At 37.0% G+C, this 22,910-nt stretch overlaps 1 protein-coding gene across 7 annotated transcripts in view; it reads left to right on the plus strand.

The window, feature by feature from the left end:
• Positions 1-22,910, plus strand: part of PTPN13 (protein tyrosine phosphatase non-receptor type 13) — a 231,141-nt gene that overhangs the window by 191,553 nt on the left and 16,678 nt on the right. For 6 of the 7 annotated variants that reach the window (XM_078445941.2, XM_060655665.2, XM_060655666.3 and 3 more), the window contains 12 exons: positions 41-255; positions 372-470; positions 2,473-2,831; positions 3,965-4,148; positions 5,993-6,151; positions 6,665-6,836; positions 6,937-7,147; positions 10,314-10,384; positions 13,037-13,098; positions 15,516-15,609; positions 16,282-16,419; positions 16,521-16,609. In XM_078445941.2, coding sequence (XP_078302067.1) covers positions 41-255; positions 372-470; positions 2,473-2,831; positions 3,965-4,148; positions 5,993-6,151; positions 6,665-6,836; positions 6,937-7,147; positions 10,314-10,384; positions 13,037-13,098; positions 15,516-15,609; positions 16,282-16,419; positions 16,521-16,609 — 1,853 coding nt within the window. The remainder of the gene's footprint in view (positions 1-40; positions 256-371; positions 471-2,472; positions 2,832-3,964; positions 4,149-5,992; positions 6,152-6,664; positions 6,837-6,936; positions 7,148-10,313; positions 10,385-13,036; positions 13,099-15,515; positions 15,610-16,281; positions 16,420-16,520; positions 16,610-22,910) is intronic. The other variant, XM_060655667.3, reaches the window with a different exon arrangement.

Here is a 22,910-nt window from a genome sequence, read left to right on the forward strand (position 1 = left end):
TAAGAATATTTAAATTTTTTTAATGTTTTTTTTTCTCCAGAGAATACATTTGAGGTTAAATTGTTTAAAAATAGCTCAGGCCTAGGATTCAGTTTTTCTCGAGAAGACAGTCTTATTCCTGAACAAATGAATGCCAGCATAGTAAGAGTTAAAAAGCTCTTTCCTGGACAGCCAGCAGCAGAAAGTGGAAAAATTGAAGTGGGAGATGTTATCCTTAAAGTGAATGGAGCCTCTTTGAAAGGACTATCTCAGCAGGTGAGCCCCCAGGTGTTGAATGTAATACTTCTAATAATGAGATGGATTAGCCTTTCATTATGATTTCATAGTGCTATCTTAACTGTATCTTCATTTGTCATTCATGGTACCCCTAGGAAGTCATCTCTGCTCTCCGGGGAACATCCCCAGAAGTATCCTTGCTTCTATGTAGACCTTCACCTGGTGTGCTACCAGAAATTGACCCTGCTCTTTTGGTGAGAACTATGAAAAGTTAATTTATATTTTTATAGAATAGCAATTGAGTGATTAATTCAGCTGTCATGGTTTTGTCACTGATTGATCTCCTGGGTCTCATCTACTTTATTCTTTAACTAGGAGTATCTTGGGTGTGTCACGTGACCTCCAAGTGCAGTCTGCATATGTAATATAAAGTAATTCAATTCACTTTCTCTTCTCTCCTTTCCACTTATAAAGTTCTAGGATTTTAGGAGTTTGTTTTCTAAGCATAAATAGGAAAAGATTTCAAATCATGGTTACAGGGGTGCCTGGGTGGATCAGTTGGTTAAGCATCTGACTCTTGATTTTGGCTCAGGTCATGATCTCATGCGTTCATGGGTCCGAGCCCCGCATTGGGCTCTGCAGAGCCTGCTTGTGATTCTCTCTCTCCGTCTGTCTCCCCTCCCTGCTCACACACTCCGCCTCTCTCTCTCTCAAAATAAATAAATAAACCTAAATTTAAAAAGTAAATAAATTAAAAATAAAATACAATAATGGTTACAAAGCCCTTCTTTCCATTTCTTCATTGAACCAAACTGGGAAGCATAATTCTCATTCTGAGCTAGTTTAAATAATAAAAACGATTTGAGGGGAGCCTGGGTAACTCAGTCCGTTGGGCGTCCAACTTCGGCTCAGGTCATGATCTTGCGGTTTGTGGGTTTGAGCCCTGCATTGGGCTCTGCACTGACAGTGTGAAGCCTGCTTGGGATTCTCTCTCTCCCTGTCTGTGTCTGCCCCTCCCCCCACTTGTGCTCGCTCGCTCTCTCTCAAAATAAATAAATAAACTTTAAACAAGTAAATACATAAATAAAATTTATTTGAGAGTTTTTGCCCTTATTTTTAATACTAGAAATCACAGAGCAAGCAATATGTTTGTCCATTTCCCTTTCTTATGTCAAGGAATAGCTAAAGGATCCAAAATCTATTTTGATGGTTATTTATAAATTACATGCTGATAGGTAGGAATCCATACATAGATGGATAATAATATTAATATAATTGAAGAAGGACAACTTTTGTCCTCTCTACTTTATAGTGTGTTCCATTACCAATAAACATGACCCCTGGGTATGAAAGGCAGCAGTGTCTGGCCCCAGAAACTTTGGTCTTTATGTCCGGGAGAGGGGTAGTTGTAGGATATTAATAGGAAAATATGATTTCTGTAAGGTGTATTATAAACAGCATTTTATGAGACTACATTGATTTTTGGCACCAGATAGGAAGAACTGAGTAGAACTCTCCTCTTAATGAGTATATAAATTGATACAATCTTTGTAGAAAGCAATCTGGAAATACTTAGCAAGGCCTTTCAAAGCATCCTATGTACTGACTATTATATAGAAAATTATAAGGAAATAATGAGAAACTCAGGTGAAAATGTACATACAAAAAAGCTCTAGATTTCTATTGTAGCAGAAAGTTAGAAGCAACTCTATAAAATAAAAGAATTCTGAAATAAGTAAAAGGTATAGCCATCTGTGGGATCATTACATAGTTTTGTGCAGTTTTTTTCAAAGCATATTTAAGGACCTCAGAAAAAACTCATGATCGAAACCTAAATTTCAAAGTAGGCTACAGGGGTGCCTGGCTGGCTCAGTTGGTGGAGCATGTGAGTCTTGATCTCAGGGTTGTGAATCTGAGACCCACATTGGGTATAGTGATTACTTAAAAATAAAATCTTCCATGCTGTTCCACCATCTTGGCTCCCCCCTACTTAAAAATAAAATCTTAAAAAAAAAAAAGGTAAGATATAATATATAATTCTGATGTAAAGTATAAGTCATATGATATTAGTTGTTATTTTCGCATATATTTATATATGATTTTTCTGTGTAATGAGCATAGGTTACCTTTATTATCAGAAAATAATTGAATATTTTAATAGAAAGTGCTGCTGTTCAGCATGTTCCTTTTCAATTAAGTGTTTTAGCGTTAATATAAGTTGTCACACCCCGATCTCTTTAAATGTGTCCATTACAGACCCCGTTGCACTCTCCAGCACAAGTTCTCCCAAACAACAGTAAAGACCCTTCTCAAGCAGCATGTGTGGAGCAAGGCACCAGCTCAGATGAAAATGAAACGTATGACAAAAACAAGAAACAATGTACATCCAGGAGAGACAGTTACAGTGACAGCAGTGGGAGTGGAGAAGACGACTTAGTAAAAGCTCCAGCAAAGATACCAAATATGAGTTGGAGTTCAGCTTTGCATCAGACTCTGAGCAACATGGTATCACAGGCACAAAGCCAACGTGAAGCATCTAACGATCAGGAAGACACCATTTGTACCATGTTTTACTATCCTCAGAAAATGCCTAATAAACCAGAACTTGATGACAGGTATTGTCACTATTATGTGTAGCACTCAAAGCAACTGCTTCTTGTTTGTGACAGGAGCAGCAACATACATTTCTCTAAGAATGAAATATGTCTGTGTGAACTTCACAGTGATCAGGCAGATGATGGCTGTATTGGATATCCAGTTACTGCGACTGACAGTTTTAGTTAGCAAAACCGTAAGCTCTCTAGCCGTTCAGCCTGAGACTTGCTGCTCTCTTGAGTATATTTACTAGTAATTGGGAAAGTTGTTTGTATTTCACCATAATTCATATTACTTACAAGAAAGAGAAAAGACCTATTTTGATACTGATGAGGTAGGAGAATAGGGAGTACTAATATAAAGAGAAGTGATTGGTGGGGAGGAGACAGTTTGCAAAAGGTAAGCATAGAGGCAAAAAAAGGAAAAGACTACATCTGTACCTCTAACAATTATTCATACATTTTACTGTTTGGTTACATCTTTGTGTATATCTAGGTGCAACCATACTTGTTCAAGTTCTTTTGGTGTTTTGGGGCTTTTTTTTCCCCATTGGATCATCCAAAATAACCACAGGAATAAGACTTATATTCTTTTTCTATTTCTTCTCTTTCTTATTATGTTGAAACACACATTAGGCTTCTGAAAATATTGGCTTCAGCCTTTAGTTAATGACTAGGAATCAAAAGTCTATTTATTTAACCTGTCTTACTAATTTATGCAGCTTGAAGAGCTTCAAAATAGAATCTGGACAGGGGCACCTGGGTGATTCAGTCAGTTAAGTGTCCGACTTTGGTTCAGGTCACGATCTCACAGTTCTTGAGTTCGAGCCCTGTGTTGGACTCTGTGTGCTTTGGATTCTGTGTCTCCCTCTCTCCCTGCTCTTCCCCTGTTTGTGCTCTCTCTCTATCTCTCCGTCTCAAAGATAAATAAACATTAAAAAAAAAAAAGAATGTGGACAGAGAATAAAAATGGGTATTGTTAGCATCTAGCAGACATGAAATAAATTCATAGTCCAGAGTTAGGCAAAAATTAGCTAGGAATGCAATCATAAGCAGACATGAATATGTGTTAAGCGCTTTCTGTTTGTGGCACAAACTTACTGTATTGACATTGAAATGTATTTGAAAATAGTCTTGCTTCTTTCTCTCTGTAGCAATCCTCCTTCCCCTCTACCACTGGACATGACTCTTGGGCAGAGCTATCAACCCCAATCAGAATCTGCTTCCACTAATTCAATGGATATATATCATATGCATCACATTTCTGAACCAACTAGACAAGAAAGCTTGACATCTTTGAAAAATGACTTAGAAAACCACCTTGAAGACTTTGAGCTGGTGAGTTGTTTCCTCTGTATTAAGAAAATTCTGGGGGCACCTGGATGGCTCAGTTGGTTAAGAGTTGATTTCATGAACTCATGTCATGAACTCATATCATGTCATGAACTCATGATCTCATGTCATGATCTCATTGTTTATGCGTTTAAGCCCCACGGAAGTCTCTGCACTGACGGTATGGAGCCTGCGTGGGATTCTGTCTGCTCTTCCTCCACTCACACCTTCACACATGCAATCTCTCTCTTTCTCTCAAAATAAATAAACGTAAAAAACAAATTCCATGTTTTGTCAGTTAAGATGTAGTTACACAAAGCTTCCCTTTAGGGAAAAGGCTGTCTTTTTGAGTAGGTTCATATCCAGGTCCAGTAAGTAGATAACATATCTGCTGTGTTTCTCTGCCAAGAATCAGGGGAAAAGACAAAAAGACCTGGAAATAAATCCTGACGCTACCACTGACTTGCTATAATTTGGCAGATGCCTATGGAATTACTTCATTCATCTGAGCCTTAGTAGTTCTGGCTATAAAATGGGGCTAGTAACCTCCTAGGACTGTGATGAGGATTAAAAGAAATATAGGTAGAGTACCTAATACAGTTATCTACTATTTCCCGAATCCTGATGAGTTGCCTATTTAATTTTTAATCAAATTTGAATGTAAGTTTTTCTCTTCCACACTTTTTTGTGTATGCCCAAATGGAATCCTTTACATTGTACAAATAACCCTATAACTTCTGAATCTTTAAATTCAGTTTGGAAGCCAAATCTCCAAGAATAATATCCTTTACATTGATTGAAAGTCAGCCTTTTTCAATATTGTTTTTATTATCCAAGTAATAAATATTTATCATTGGAAAATTAAAAAAACAGATTTAAAAAATACTGAAACCACTGATAATCTCACCACCTAAAAATCATAAACATTTTGGAGTTAATCTCTTCAGATACTTGGTTTGCCTAGAAGAGTGTGTGTGTGTGTGTGTGTGTGTGTGTGTGTGTGACATATACATCTTCAGTTTCATTCTCAGCAATAGAAAATAATCTTTTCGAAAAGAGAAAAAAAGCTTTGCAAGATTTCCTTTAGAAGTGTGTCATCACCCCTGTAAACTATAAGCAACCTTCATATCTCATTCAAAATCTTTTTTTTTTTTTAATTTGAGAGAGAGAGAGAGAGAGAGCATAGGCAGGGGAGAGGGGCAGAAGGACAGAGAGAGAGAGAGAGAGAGAGAGAGAGAGAGAGACAATCGCAAGCAGGTTCCAGAGTCAGCATGGAGTCCAACACAAGGCTTGATCCTACAACCCTGGGATCATGACCTGAGCCAATGTTAAGAATCGGATGCTCAACTGACTGAGCTACCCAGGCACCCCTCAGTCAAAATCTTTAAAAAAAATTTTTTTGTACAACTAAATGAAGTTGTAATATCTAATCACCTAAAGGCTTCATGTTTTTACAAGAAAACCTTTTCTTTTGTGGCTCTTGGCATCTATCTTAATTGCTCAGAAATAGATGAAGAATTTTCCTACACCTTCCCCTCAAAATATACATCAAAGGATCATCAAAGTATAACCATTCATGTGTCCTTGTTTACCTTGAAAATACAAAAATTGAAGCATGAGTAAGTTTTGTCTCAGCTATCTTTAGACAACACATAGTGTTGCTTCTAAACCCAACTCTTAGATGGGGATACATTCTATCTAGAATTGGATAGACCTAGCTTCACTTGGCTGAGATCAGTCATCTTTTAAGGTTTGATTTCGTCCTCTGCTATTCAGTAGAAATAATAGTCATCTCTGTTCGTCAATGGGCAAAAATAGACAACCTAAAGAGTCGCTGTTTTCTTCCCTAGGAAGTAGAACTCCTCATTACCCTAATTAAATCAGAAAAAGGAAGCCTGGGCTTTACAGTAACCAAAGGCAATCAGAGTATTGGTTGTTATGTTCATGATGTCATTCAAGATCCAGCCAAAAGCGATGGAAGGCTAAGACCTGGGGACCGGCTCATAAAGGTGAGACATTAAAGAATGGATTTATGCAAATGTGGCCAGAGACCAAGTCAGGGCTGGAGAAGGAAGAACAAGAAGGTTGAGTTAATATAACACTCCATTTCTTTGTTTGGTTTATGTTTTCCTTCTCCACCTCTTAAAAATAAAGGCCTTTGTATAGTTAACAGTTTAGGGAATGCTGAAAGTGCCCTTTTTAATTTGAAAGTTCCTCTACTCTTACTTAAAGCATTACATAAGCTGTCTTGAGTCTTAGGGACAGAAAGTTTCTTAAATTACCATGAGGATAAATTTCCTATATTAGCAAAATAATGATGCATTTGTTAGATATTTTACGTTATTATTTCACATGTAATTACTTGCTCATTGTACTTATGATTTCCACAGTAAAGGGAATTAGCAATAAATTAGAGACCATTCTCTTACTGGCTAAGGTAGAGCTAGGGAGATTGCTATATTTTCATGGCAACTTCTCTTTCCAAAACTGTAATCTATTTTGCCTCTTTCTCATTTTTGTAGGTTAATGACACAGATGTGACAAACATGACTCACACAGATGCAGTGAATCTGCTCCGAGCTGCACCCAAGACAGTCAGATTAGTCCTAGGACGAGTTCTAGAATTACCCAGGATGCCAGTGCTGCCTCATTTGCTACCTGACATTATATTAACATGCAACAAAGAGGAGTTGGGTAATGCACATTCAGGCTGTGTGCAGTGTGATTTTGTTGGCTAGGTTAAAAGTAAGTACTCTTAAGACTAAGGAAAACCAATATTTTCTATTCCCTGAAGGTTTTTCCTTATCTGGAGGTCATGACAGCCTTCATCAAGTGATATATATTAGTGATATCAATCCGAGGTCAGTTGCAGCCATTGAGGGTAATCTCCAGCTATTGGACATCATCCACTATGTGAACGGTGTCAGCACACAAGGAATGACCTTGGAAGAAGCTAAGAGAGCATTAGACATGTCCCTTCCTTCAGTGGTGCTGAAAGCAACAAGGTACTCTGCAATTACTTGTGGGTTTTGTGTGTTTGCTCATGTTTCAGGCTGTTGATCACACCTACGTTATCTTAAAAAGATATTCCTGAATTAGTAACTCACAGACTAAACTGGCAGTTTATAAAGCTAGAACAGACTTCTTAATAGGAGATTCCAAGAGCACTTTAAGTGGATTAGTGTTTGGATTCATATTTGCAGTTGATAATAGGGTGGTTACCACATTTGTCAGGATGTTTTCAATTGCAAGTAAAAGAAAATACAACTCAACAGTGGTTTAAACAATAAAGGGAACTTACTAGTTTATAGGATTTAAAAGTGCAAAGATGAGGTGGTCATCAGGTGAAATTTGATGCAGGCTATGGCTCCATTTTTTGCTGTTTTCAATTACTCTCTTTTCTGTGTATGTGTTTCCTTCATGATTGTTAAGTGGCTTTGTCACTTAACACATGGCACCGTCCAGAGCAATCTTCTAACAATTCTCACCAATAACTATGGTAAAGCAAGGACTGTCTGTTGCTTGCCTTAGACCTAAATTAAGGCTATCCCTTGAATTGAGACCAAGAAATAAGAATATATCAATTGGCCTAGGCCAGTCCTGGCCCATTCCCAGAGCTGGAACAGACTTAGTTCTGCCCAAACGTCATGTCTACAGCCAATGAGGCATAGAATTGTCACTTTCACCATACCTCATGACAATTTCACATTGTAAGAAATGCTAATGGCAACTTTTCCTTCACTTAATAATAGAAATAAATTGAAAAAAAAATGTATGCATTAGTTTCAAATTACTACAAATATAGTGGCATAAATGATAAGTTTATTAATAGTTCTGGAGGTCAGAAATCCAAAATGAAAAAAAAAAAAAAAAAAAAAAGATCCAAAATCCAAAATGGATTTCAGTTGGCTAAAATCAAGATGTTATCAGGGTTGCATTCCTTCTTTAAGAGGTTACAGGAGAAAATCCATTTCCTTGCCTTTTCCACCTTCCAGAGCTTCCCTTCCATCCTCAAAGCCAGCAGGCATAACACTCTACTTATGTTGTCACATCTCTTTCTCTGACTCTCTTTCCTCCCGTCCTCATTCATTTATAAGGACTTCTGTGATTACATTGGGCCCACCCAAGATAATCTCCTCATCTTTAGATCCTTAACTTACATCTTTAAAATCCCTTTTATCCTGTAAGGTAACATATTGACAGGTTTGGCAGATTAGGATGTAGCCACCTTTGTGGGGCCATTTTTCTGCCTACCGTAATGTACATACAGCCAGACTTTCTAAATTACACATTTATGTTACATTTATGTCTGTGATACATGGTGAGTTTTACATAGTATGTCTTTAAAAGTATAGAAAATGTAATTAAATAATTTGATCATAAACATTTGTTCCTTCTAAACCTTTAAATTTGATTGTGTACTTTTTTTCTTTGAATATAATCCCTAGTCTGTTTCCCTCATATATTTCTTTTTTTTTTTTTTTAAGTTTATTTATTTATTTTGAGAGAGAGAGAATCCCAAGCAGGCTCCAGACTAACATTGTTAGTGTAGAGCCCGACACGGGGCTCAATCCCATGAACTCCAAGATGATGATCTGAACCAAAATCAAGAGCCAGATGTTTAACCTACTGAGCCATCCAAGCACCCCTACCTCATATATTTCTAAAAATTACATTGGAATACATTTATTTTCATGGGTGTAGCTGAATGTTAATGAGTGGAAGAGGAAAGTGTTCAATCTGGAAAATATTTTTGTGAAAATTAACATCTCTGTGAACCATAGAGCCAGCTAATTTTTTTGCCTCAAAACTAGTAGAGTACCCTTCATGCTAGCTCTAAAATCACTCTCTTTTGCCCTTCTGCTTTTCCCTTCACTTTAGTCACAACAGATATAGTGGTGCTAGTCACAATTACTTTCCCCTTCATTCTTCTTCCAGCTCTCTCCACTACTATATATATCTACCCTCTTTGAAGCCCACAGCCAGCAATAACAGAGAGGTATATATTTGTGGTAATTGTCTGTATGTCAAGAACTGTACAGGGTCTGTGGTCTTACCCAACTTGCAAGCTAATAAGCCAGCCTGTTATTGTTTCTTGGATGCTGGTAGAAGGTATGAAACTCCTGGGTCAGAGACAAAATACTTTTTTGGTAACCACAAGCAACAATGGCATGGTATTGGGACAAGTTCCACACATCTTCTAAGTCTCCTGAAGATGACACATGTGGCCTAGTGGATTCCTGCACATGCAGTGGGTTGTAGTACCAGAGAGAAATACCATGAGAAGAAGAGGAACCCTGCCCTTCATGGCAGCCTGTAAGAAAACCTGCTTTTTATTTGGACAAAGAGCCTCCCTCATCCCTCAAGCTTGCTCATCACAAACATAGCCTTGAGAACTGGCCCATATAAAAAGCAGTCAGGGCCTTTTATTTCTGGGGTACCCAGGAAGAATATGTAGGATGTGTAGGGCCCATAGTAAATTGCTTCTCCCAGCACTATATACTTTAGGCAACCTCCCTTTTCTCTCAAGTACTAGCAGTGTTAAGATTGCATACCAGTCCTCTGTTTCCAAGGTGATGTCTTTAACAGTTTTTCACATTGGGTGGTTCTATCCTTCTTATAATCCTTTAAATATATATATATTTATATATATATATACATTATTGTATATATGCATATATGTTTATATGTATATATATAATGTATAAGTATATATAATACATATGTATATATATTGTCTAGATTTTCACTTTAAATAACTTTTTTAAAAGCATGTATCAAGGGTTTCAGATATACAAAACTTAGTCATCTATAATTCCTAAGTTATCTTTGAACCATCACCTGAATGACAGTGAACTAAGTTATTAGATCATGAATATTACAAGTGTTTTAAATGAGGGGAAATACAGTAATGTGTTAATCCTAAACCCAGAGAAAAATTATGTAAAGAAATGATTCTTAATCTTTTTTGGGTCAAGAATATCTCCCTCTAGAAAAGAGGTAGATGAAAACTGATAAATATTTTGTCTACAGCTTCCGGGTGCCTAGACCCCCTGAAGCCTATCTGGAATAAAATTCTTGTGGCTCAATAGTTACCAAGTGGTTTGAAGGGTATTTAAACAAACATCTTAAATAATTTGGAATTGCCTTTTTTTTTTTTCTATAACACAGAGATGGCCATCCAGTGGTCCCCAGTTCCAAGAGGCACACTCTTGCAACCCCACAGTCAACCAAAGTCAACGGTAAGGATACATTCATTTTGTGACACAAGTAGTTATGCAGAGATAACTATTTTTTTTCCCAAAAGCAAAATTGGAGACTATCACTACAGTGTTTTTATCACCCTTCCAGAGTGCTTTTCAGGATCTAAGTACAAAAAATCACATTTAAATAAAAGCATCTCTAAAATTCAGTGCATAATAGGAAATAGTTGAGCAGCATGGACCATGGGATTTACAGCCAGATAGACCTGAGTTTATAAATTCTGTGTGCCCTTAGGAAGTTACTTGATCTGTATCCAAGCTTCTATTTCCTATTAGTAAAATAAAAATGTTAGTACTATCTATCTTATAAGGTTATAATGAAGCATAAATGCAATAATAATATGTAAAATGCTTATCATAATGATTGTCACATAGCAATTTATTCAGTTATTGAATCTCTTCTGTGTGCCAGGCATTGGTCTGGGCATTGGGAGCATGGCAATGAATACACAAAGTATCTGTCTTACATTCTAGCATAATAAAAGAAATTGTAGTATTAGTGGTCGCGACCCCTGCTAACATAAATTTAATGCTTATTCTTCAGAATAAGCATTCTTCTAAGTGCATTAGTCCTCAAAACAACCCTGTGAGAATAGTGTTACTATTATCCTCCGTTTATAGAAGGAGAAACTGAGACACAGAGAAGTTTGATAACTTACCCAAACTCACAGAGTTAATAAATGGGAGAGCCAGAATTTAAACCTGGGGTTTCTGATTCCATGCTCTCATTCACATAATCAGGTTCAGTAAACGTAGCTTCTGATGCCCATGATAAGAATGATAGACGTGGGAATGTGGTTGAAATTAATGTATTTGAAATGTGAATTCAGTACTTCATACATAACTAAACTTTTAGGTTATCAGGCAGTAACATCTACCAAAAGAATCTCACTACTACAGTTGTAGTTTATCTTCAAAACACTAAATTACATCTGTTCCCCTCCTCGCCAGTTTTCTTGAATGCCTTAGGGATCTTAGCTTCTCTCTAATAGCTCCAGTTCACGTTAGAGAGGGACTATCTCACAGAACAGTCAGGAGAGCATTTTTTCTAGTGACTTACGGGTAGTTACTTGTTGCCTGTTTGTAGTTTCAGAGCTAAAGAGAGCTAAGCCCTGCCCACCTTGTAGAAACTGCCTAGCGAACTGTCTTTATGGGGTTCTCTCACTTGACTCGCTTAGAACTGATCCTTTATGAGTTCTGAAAATCAGTATCAATAATAGGAACTCTCTTATAGTGATGGGAATATAAAATGGTACAACCATTTTATAAAACAGACAATTTCTTTAAAAAGTTCAGCATGTGCCTCGCATATGATCCAGCCATTCCACTCCTTTTTGTTTACCCAAGAGAAAAGAAAGCATATATCCATACACAAAAAACTGTACATGAATGTTTTAGCAGCTTCCTTTGTGAAAGCCAAAATCAAAAACCACTCAAATGTCCAAAAACTGCTGAATGAAGAAACCAATTGCAAAATATCCAAACAACAGTACTATTCAGTAATAAAAATGGTCTGGTACTCATAGCAACCTAATCAAAATAACCCTTCCAAATAAGACAGCTGAGTGAAAGAAGTCAGACAGAAAAAAGTTTATACTGTATGATTCCATTTATTCAAAATTAAAGAAGATGGAAATCATAGTGACCGAAAGTAGATTAGTGGTTGCTTAGAGACAAGGTGAAGGGCAATTAGGGGAACAGGAGGGAGACAGTACAAATAATAAGCTATGATGTTCTGAACTATTCCAATATGACTTTTTGAACTAGTAGTTTATTACTGGTATGCTCTTTCAGTACTTTTCTTGGAAGGTTGATAATGTTTTATACCTCCTGGAAATAATATTAAAAAACATTCTTGACTGTTTGTAATAACATCATCCACATAATTATAGAAATTCATGTCTAAAAATTTCATGTCAACCTTCATCTTTCTAGGTGGAATTATTTTTAGGTCATTTTCAAATAGGAGTCCTTGAGTACACAGATGGGTACATTTTTTTTCTTTTCTGTTCTTTTCTTTTTTAACTTTCCAAACTCTGCTATATGTTTCAAAGTCTCTTAAAGATATAATTTGATGAATCAAATTATTTTTAAATATGATTTTTAACTGTAATATGTATTACATTTTTAATGTAATATGTATTGAATCTTTGTACTGGTGGCTAAGAGTTAAAAGTAACATTTGGTTGAGACATATATTAAAAGTTCTGTTTAGTTGTATCCGTAACTTACTTTACTGTGTTAAATTGATAGCCGTTATGAAATGATATGAATGGTGCACTATCTTTCCTTAAATAGTGAAGTTAGTGTAGATCAGTACCTGTGATGCCTCTCCCATTCAGTTGAGAGAATTTACATTCAGTGTCTGATACTAGAACCATTCAGACCGAACTGAGCTTTTGTGCAGACTATAGTATTTTCTTTTAAGAAATTAGCTTTTTCCTTGGGATAAACCCTTTTCTAATATTTGATTTTGTGTAGCTGGTTTTAAATCATTTTGCAATATGACCTCTTTTAGTGCACTAATGAAAATAAGAACATGCACAGAAGTGTGGGTTTTCTTTCACTGTTTTGATGTCCCTTTTGGGTTCCAACTGGCTCTTCTCTTACTCTCTGTGTTGTTCCTTTCAGGTCACCACACTGTGGAGCCTTGCCACAAGCCTGTCCTCACTCCTAGTAATTCATCCTCCAAGGTAAGGAAAAGGCTACCTTCTTCCTGTCATACTGCCTTATCTAAATACCCAGCTTGTTTGTGTCTTGAACCAAACTGATTTCGCATTTAAATATTTGCCTTTTTTAGATACACGTACTGATATAAGGAATATATTTTAGGGAACTAAATAGACCTTGCTGAATAAAGCACACAGTGTAAAGGTCCTACATGAGCAACCCTACATCATTTGGCACATATTCAGCTCTTATATAAGCTAATCTCTTAAATGGATAGCTTCAATACTTAGATCTTTTTATGAAAGTTCACAGTTCTTTTGGTTGTGTGTTAGATACCCAGAAGAGAAGAACATACATAATTAAGAGTAGAATTGGTCCTTTGAGTTAATAGTGGTCAACAGTGACCCTCAAATGACAATCCTCTACTGCTAGTAAGGAAAAACAGTACTGACAAAAGAAATAGACATACTTGCTTTTAGAAGGACATGGAAAATGCTTTACCTCATAATAAAATGTAAGAACCTAGGGGCGCCTGGGTGGCTCAGTCGGTTGGGCGTCCGACTTCGGCTCAGGTCACGATCTCGCGGTCCGTGGGTTCAAGCCCCATGTCGGGCTCTGGGCTGATGGCTCGGAGCCTGGAGCCTGCTTCCGATTCTGTGTCTGCCTCTCTCTCTGCCCCTCCCCCGTTCATGCTCTGTCTCTCTCTGTCTCAAAAATAAATAAACGTTAAAAAAAAAAAAAAAAATGTAAGAACCTAAATCATTTAAGATTAACAAAGAAAAATCTGGAGGTGAATTAGCAAAGCTACTTTAATACATAGCTAAATTCCACTTCAAGCTTTCTCTTTAAGGCTATGTGTATGCCCATTCATTTGGCTAACATTTCTTTTTATGATTTTCTTTTGGCATGTAATGAACATTCTAAAACAATCCCAGCTGGATATCCACTTTGTGGAATTGTTTAATCCCACACACATCCCATACAGTCTGAGCCCCACTATTTGAATGCCTTTCCACATAAGCTCCAGAGCTGAGGCATTGGTCTCCTAGTAATCTGAAAATCCTGTCATCTCAGCAAAATCTGGACAAAAGCTGGATTTAACATAGAAGGAAAATTTAGTGACCAGAAGGCCAAAATTCCATGCCTTTCACCTCACTGGTCCAGCAAGTCTTTAAAAGATATTGCAATAGAAGAATTATTAGGCAGAAATGATTGGAGCACAGAAATAAAAATGCCTTGGTCTTGGTATATTTGTGGATTGAGAGAAAGCAAGACCCACTATTCCCTGTTTATTCATAAGGTCTACAGTTACACAGAGCTGGAACACCTGGATTTTCATGTATTTCTAGTGTTAGTCATGTTGTATGGTGCTTATTTTCTTTTTAAATATCAGCATGTTGTTGAAAGGGAGAAGGGGAGAATTTCTTTTTAAGTTAACATAAAACACTCAGAAGCTAGGACCTTGGTTATTCATGGTTGCAAACATTTTTTGTTGGAGTTAAAGTCTTTCAGGAAGTGTCTCAAGCAATACTCTGTCCTTGATGCTAATGTCTGTGCTATGAATTTCTCATGAAGATTGGAGTTTCACAATCCAGTAAAATCTGACATTGTGTAACCATTATGTATGAAGAAATAATTCTATTGCGTCTATCATTTCTACTTTTTATCTTGATAAAAAGAGTAAAATCTTTGGAGCAAACCACCTTTTATTTGTATAAAATTATTTCATTTTATCCTAACCATCTAATTTTGCATTTTTACCCAAATCATTTTTCTTTCAATAGGCCATGTACCATGAAGTGTTCACAATTTACCATTGAGTTAGAAAGTTAAATTCTGTTCAATAAGTAATTTGTAGTTATGAATCCATTGTTATTCTTCTTAAATTGAGATGAGATTTAGACTAGACTTAAAAATCTTTATATCCAACAGTTGACCAGGATGTGAAACTGGAGTTTATGTCCAAGTCACAGCTTCACAAATACTTAAAAGATTTTTTCCCTTTCCCCCAACTTATTAGTTTAGTAATCCTATAAAACTTTTAGAAAAGATTTAAAGGAAGACAAGTCTCATAAAATATGCCTCAAAAAAGAGATTTCTGCACTCAAATAAGCTTAGGAAATACTACATAATAGACTCTTGGCAACTCAAAATTTATATTAGTAAACACTGTGAGAATTCTTAGAATAGAAATACTGATTTGATGTTGTATTATCTGCTGTTTCCAGAGGTTTTTGGTGATGGAAAGTCCCATTCTCTTTGTACATTCCATTGTACTGATGTTTCCTAGAAACATTCATCTATCATGGAGAGATATCAAATGGATTATGTACAAAGAAAGAGGGAGAGAAGGACACGATGGGGCAATCTACAGTCCCTCCCTAATCCTGGAAGTTAGCAAAATAGTAAACTAATGATTTGCTCTGGTTTCATACTTTAGGTTAATGGGGAAGAAATAATTGAAGTTTTGTGCCCTGAAGGAAAATGCTCTACTTATCAGATGAAGGGATCAGCAGACTTGATTCTCTCCAAAGGTAGTTTTTCCAAATCAGTCATCCAATTACTCTAAATGTCCTAATAGTTCAGGTAATAAAGAAATATTAGGTATTGGGCTTACATGTTTCTATAGTGTAACAAGGAAAGATTGTTGTTCAAAGAAATAAAAGAACAATGTAAAATTAATTATTGTTCATTGCATTACTGTACAAATGTGCTGTATCCTAATATTAAAAATATTTTTAGGTGATTAAAAAGATAGCTGGTTTTGTTTGAATAGTGTTTCTTACATTCCTTGGAAGCAGCAATTCACAGGTAACCTAATTAGAAAATTTTTCTTGGACATGTATGGGCTACCCTATTATATCCTTAATTTTTGTAACCTAACTTCTTGAGTTTCTTTCATGAATTAGTAATTTGGAATCAATTTAGGAAAATAAGCATTAAATTCTTGATGTCTCATGGAAAGATTTATTCACAGACATAGATTTTGGTTTGTTCTTTTTAAGCTACATTTGTGTGATCTTCTGTCACAGCAGCCAGAGGAGTGCTAGAACTAGAAATGGCTGGGTTGCATGAGTCTAACCGCTTTTCCAATCATGGCTGCCTTTCAAAGTAGATGCTTGAAATTTGAAAGACCTGATGTAGCGTCTCTTTCTCAAATCAATATTTTTAAAGTAAAATCTCATATAAAATTACTGTTTTTCAAGAATCTAATGTACAAGAAGATGATATTTATGATGATCCTCAAGAAGCTGAAGTTATTCAGTCTCTGCTGGATGTCGTGGATGAGGAAGCCCAGAATCTTTTAAACCAAAATAATGCAGCAGGAGATGTCAGTGTTCCAGGTAGATGAACCAGAATGAATAAGTTGGTACACTAAGGAGTGCAAGAAGGAGGCCTCTAGGAAGCATTTTAATTTCTCTTGGCCCACTTATTTCTTCCCCAGGTTCATTGAAAACCAATGGGAAGTTATCTGAAGGGAGAGCAGAAGATACAGACTGTGATGGTTCACCTTTACCTGAAGACTTTACAGAGGTAAGGATAAGAGCTAGATAAACACCATAGGAGGTTATCTCTTGTTAGAATTATGTATCTTCTTACATAAAGTTTCTTTTCTCTGCTGAGGCCTTATCTCTGCCTCCACCAACCCCCCATTTCTGATTTTCCAACACCGCTCATCCCCTGCCCCAACTCTGGCATTTGCAGGTTTATGTTTACTTGTCTGGTTCCTGTAGACATTTGACTTTGCAGCCTATCCTAGTGTGCTAGGGCTGCCACAACAAAATACCACAAACTGAAAGACTTAAGAAACAGAAATTTATTTTCTCACAATTCTAGAGGCTGGAAGTCCCAAGGTGCCAGCAGAGTTGGTTTCTGGTGAGACCTCTCTCCTCCGCTTGCAGATGACCACCTTTTCACTGTGTCCTCACATGCCCATTCGTCTGTGTTCATGCACCCCTGGTGTCTCTTCCTTTTCTTATAAGGACACCAATCCTATTGGATTAGAGCCCCATCCTTATGACCTTATTTAGCCTTAATTACCTCCATAAAAACTGTCTCCAAACAGTCATTTTGGGGTTAGGGCTTCAACCTGTGAATCTTGCGAGGGACACAATTCAGTCTATAACAATCTATTCTTTAACAAGTTATAAAATATAATTAAATAAAATTTCATTCACAATAGTTAAATAAAAGTATAGGCATAAATTCAACCCAAATGTACAAAACCTATATTATGAAAACTTTAAAACTCTACAAAGAAGCAGAAGAAATATTAAAGAGAAACATTTCTTATTCCTTGATAGAAAAACCCAAAATTTAACTTCTCCCTAGATTTACCCATAAATTAATACGGTCCCATAAAATATTTCAACTTTTTTTTTAATGTTTATTTATCTTGAGGAGGGGAGTATGAATGGGTAAGGTTAATAATGATGGGTAATGGGGCAGATAAAGAATGGGTAAGGGGAGAGAGAGGGGGAAAAGAGAGAATCCCAAGCAGTCTCACTCTGTCAGTGCAGAGCCCAATGCAGGGCTCAATCCCATGAACCATGAGATCCTGATGCTGAGCCTAAATCAAGAGTCCAACACAACTATCTGAGCCACCTAGGAGCCCCTTCAACTTTTTTTTAATGAGAGGCAGACTAGCTTGGTAAAATGATTTTAAAGTTCACTTGGAAGAAATTAGGATGTAAAACTGTTCAGGACAAATCTAAAAATTAAGGTTTATGGAAGGAGAATATTCCTACCAATTATTAGTAAATATCATGTAAGTTGTTCTACCACCAAAGTGCAGATAGATCCCGCAAATATACACGTTGAGAATTCAAGATGTTAAAGACCAAACATTTTGGGACAGTCCATCCTTTAAATTTAATAAATTGACGCTTGAATATATGGGACATCTGCTTCAGAAGAGATTTTGACTAATAGTAAACAAAACAAAGAAAGTGAAAAAACAAATTCAGGAAAGGAGAAAACAAAGTACTGAGATAAAAACATGAAGAAGTTATATTTGTATCAAACTCTAAATGTGTTAAAATCACTATGGAGGGGCGCCTGGGTGGCGCAGTCGGTTAAGCGTCCGACTTCAGCCAGGTCACGATCTCGCGGTCCGTGAGTTCGAGCCCCGCGTCAGGCTCTGGGCTGATGGCTCGGAGCCTGGAGCCTGTTTCCGATTCTGTGTCTCCCTCTCTCTCTGCCCCTCCCCCGTTCATGCTCTGTCTCTCTCTGTCCCAAAAATAAATAAAAAAAAAAAAAAAAAAAAAAAAAATCACTATGGAAATTATATTCATAAGCAGACAAATTCAAAAAAGACAAATATGACTAATCTTCGTAGCTGAAAGGAAGACTAAGCCAGTATTCTGGAAACGTTTTCTGTTTCATTTTAAATTTCTAGAATGTTGCCTACATTTGAGTAGTTTTAAGAGTTACCTAGAATTTCTGAAAATATTTAGTTTTTCATAAGTATGCTTCTTTGGGACCACCCTAAACAAATTGTAGATTATTTATTGAACTGGCTCATAATAGTGTGTTCTACAACCCTGGAAGTTGTTTTGTTTTTGTTTCTTTAACTTTTATTATTGAAGTGTAGTTGAAATACAATGCTCTATTTTCAGTTATGCAACATAGTGATTTAACAATTCTATACATTATGCAATGCTTACCACAGTAAGTGTAGTTAACCACCTGTCATCCTTCAAAGTTATTACAATGTTATTGATTCTCTTTCCTGTGCTATACTTTTCATTTGGTGACATTTTTATAATTAATTAATTTATTTTAGGTAGCTCCATGCCCAGAATGGGGTTTGAATTCATGACCCCAAGATCAAGAGTCACATGCTCCACCAACTGAGCCAGTCAGGTGTCCCATGACATTTATTTTATAAAGTTTGTATCTCTTAATCCCCTTCACTTATTTCACCTATCCCCTCAGCCCTGCCCCCCCTGCCAACCACCAGTTTGTTCTCTGTATTTATGAGTCTGTTTCTGTATTTTGTTTGTCTATTTATTTTTTAGATTCCACATCTAAATGAAATCATATGGTATTTGTCTTTCTCTGACTTACTTCACTTAGCATGATATCCCCCAGGTCCATCCATGTTGTCGCAAATGGCAAGATCTCATTCTTTTTTATGACTGAGTGATATTCCATCATGTGTATATACCATATCTTCTTTATCTATTGTTAGGCACTTAAATTGGTTCCATATCTTGGCTGATGTAAGTAATGGCTGCAGTAGGGGTGCTTGTCTGGCTCAGTTGGTAGAACACGCAAGTCTTGATCTCAGGGTCATGAGTTCAAGCCCCACATTGGGTGCAGAAATTACCAAAAAAAAAAAAAAAATGTTTCAATAAACATCGAATTTGTGTTTTCATTTTCTTTGTGTAAATACCCGATAGGGAAATTACTTGGATTGTATGTACAACCCTGAAAGTTTTAGGGTTTTAACCCTGAAAGTTTTCTCATGAGTCAAAAGTTAAGCTACTTTTGACATTATAAATGATATGATGATGATATTATAAATAGTATAGTATCACACAGGGTCATTTGTCACTGTCTTGTAACTTGTCACTCTACACTTAACTACCTTTTAATGAAGTACTTCAGGCCAATGTCTGAGCTTTATTTATGAATGAAGGAATGAATGCCAGTCATATACATAGTGTCAATCATCATCTAAAGTTTCAAAACTATTCACTTAGCTATTGCTGAACTCGTTTGACCCTGATTAAGCTGGGGATAACAAGGTAAGAAGGTATATCAGGGTTTCTGTCCTCAATTTGCTTGTATAGTCTAGTAGTCAATTTGGGAGCTGTACAATGTAAATAAGTAAGTACAATTTTTAAAACTATAGTAAAAACATGTCCTGATAAATGTTTATATGGAATCCAGAGAATGTTACAAAGAATTGTGGAATAATAGGGACTATACAGGAGTTGATGGGTATGGTTATTAAGGCTTCTGAGAGAATTAGCATTTTATTTATTTATTTTTTAATGTTTATTATTGAGAGAGAGAGACAGAGCGCAAGTGGAGGAGGGGCAGGCTCCAGGCTCTGAGCTGTCAGCACAGAGCCTGATGCAGGGCTCGAACCCACGGACCGTGAGATCATGACCTGAGCCAAAGTTTTAGCATTTTGAAGGTATTTGGTAGGTGAGATGCAATAGGAAAGAGCATTCCATACTGAGGAACTGCTTAGCAAGGACATGAAGGTCTGGATCAGCCTGGGACACTCAGGGCACTAAATCATCGCAAGTAGGGTGTCATGTGGTATCTTGAAAGCTAAGACTGAAGAGATAGGGAGGGGTGAGTTGAGCAAGTGACTTAGATGTCATGGCAAGGAATTTGGTCTTTCTACACCTCTGGACAGGCAACTTTCCTGAGAGAGATAGAAACATGTCCCCCATTAGCTCAAAACATCTAAGATGGAGAGAAGAAAGGCATGGCCTCCTAAGACATGACATCATTGTGCTGAAATACATCAGCACACTTCCTATGTTGTTTCTAATACTGGTTATTAATCAGTAAACAATAGAAACTTTCAGTGGCTTTCCATCACCTATAAGATAATCATGCTTGACTGACTGTAGGATCCTGGCTTTATGGGCATTCGACTAATGTAGTCACACAGCCCTATGCTTAGAAGAGCTCCTCATGTGCTGTGCCATCATCTTGAAATTCTCAATTTTTTAACAAGATATCCCATATTTCCATTTGACAATGGGCACCACAAATGATACAGTTTGGTCTTGGACCCAGGAGATATCTCTACTCTTCAAGTTGCTGGATCTGGATTCTTTGAGCAATAGGATAACAAACCAACCTTCAGATGGGCTGGCCATGGTAAAATCTAAGTCTTTTCCTTGAGGCAGTGCTGCAGCTGCCTTCTCTTCCAAGGAGCCTACAATCCAGAATGAGAAGAGAGACCGAAGGCCATCTCCTTGACCCAAACCTACCCCATACACAGGTGAACTTTGCAAAATAGTGGGAAATTTTTCTTTAAGTTTTTAAATTCCAGTTAGTTAACATACAGTGTAACATTAGTTTCAGGTGTATAGTTTAGAGCACTTCCATACAGTGCTCATCATGACACATGTGCCCCTTAATCCCCATCACCTATTTAACCCATTCTTCCACCCGCCTCCCCTCTGTGGTAAACCATAGAATTTCTTCTCTATAGTTAAGAGTCTGTTTCTTAGTTTGCCTCTCTGGTTTTTTCCCCATGATTGTTTGTTTTGTTTCTTAAATTTCACATATGAGTAAAATCGTATGGTATTTGTCTTTAACTTATTTCACTGGGCATAATACTCTGTAGCTCTGTCCACATCCTTGTAAATGGCAACATTTCATCCTTTTCATGGCTGAGTAATATTCCAGTGTGTGTGTGTGTGTGTGTGTGTGTGTGTGTGTGTGTGTACACATACATATCTTCTTTATCCATTTATCAGTCAGTGGACATTTGGGCTCTTTTCATAATTTGGCTATTGTAGATAATGCTGCTATAAACATGGGGGTGCATGTGTCCCATCAAATTAGTATTTGTATGTCTTAGGGTTTAATTACCCAGTAGTGCAATTGCTGGATCATAGAATAGTTCTATTTTTAACTTTCTGAGGAAACTCCATACTCTTTTCCAGAGTGGCTGCACCAGTTACATTCCCACCAACAGTGCAAAAGGGTTCCCCTTTCTCCACATCCTCACCAACATCTGTTGTTTCTTGTATTTTTCATTTCAGCCATTCTGACAGGAATATTGATATTGGAAAATTGATATTGTTGTAGTATCACTATATTTTATTTCCAATTGGGTTTTATCTCACCATTTTCATATTAATAACAGTTGACTCTTATAAAAGGCTTTATACTTTTCAAAAGTATCACACTCATGGTAGATTCTTAGACCAGGCTTTTGATGGGAAATACAAAATCCAAATGACTTTACTTGGAAAAAAATCAACCCAGACTAAAATTATCAACTTGTAGAAACAGGTAACATCTAAGAAGCTTCCTTTTAGTGGATAAAAGCTTCCTTTTATCCGTGGATAAAAACAAGCTACATTTTTTTTCTTCCTCCATAGAAATTCTGCATTTTCCTCAAACTGAAGTTCATATCAGAATAACTTAATTATAAATACTTCTTAAGTCTAAAGGTCTATAACTGAAAGATCGTATTAAAGATTATTTATATCTTGGGGCACCTGGGTGGCTCAGTCGGTTGGGCATCTGACTTTAGCTCAGGTTATGGTCTCACGGTTCGTGGTTTCAAGCCCCATGTCAAGCTGTGTGCTGACAGCATGGAGCCTGGCGCCTACTTCAGTTTCTGTGACTCCCTCTCTCTCTGTTCCTTCCCCGCTCATGTTCTGTCTCTCTCTGTCTCTCAAAAATGAATACACATTTTTAAAAAAAGATTTTTTATATCTTTATTAAAGAAGTGAGACAACCTTCCGTGGCTCAGGCATAAGCACGTGTAGGCACACAGTGGTAACCAGATGTGGTTCCTGCCCTTGTGGAGCTTATAGTCTAATGAGGAGGACAAGACAATGATCAAATAAACACCCAAGTAAACATGAAATTACAAGTTGTGATAAGGTCTATGAAGTTTAAAAAGAAAAGAAGCGGTGCCTGGGTGGCTCAGTTGGTTTGACATCCGACTCTTGATTTCAGCTCAGGTCATGATCCCGGGGTCATGGGATTGAGCCCCACATCGGGCTCCATACTGAGCATGCAGCCCGCTTGGGATTCTTTCTCTCTCTCTCCCTCTGCCTCTCTCCCCACTCATGCTCATGCTCTCTCTCTCTCTCTAAAATAAGAGAAAAAGAAAAAAAGTGCT

The sequence above is a fragment of the Panthera onca genome, chromosome B1 (assembly GCF_046562875.1).
Source record: "Panthera onca isolate mPanOnc1 chromosome B1, mPanOnc1 haplotype 2, whole genome shotgun sequence".
Lineage (NCBI taxonomy): Eukaryota > Metazoa > Chordata > Mammalia > Carnivora > Felidae > Panthera > Panthera onca.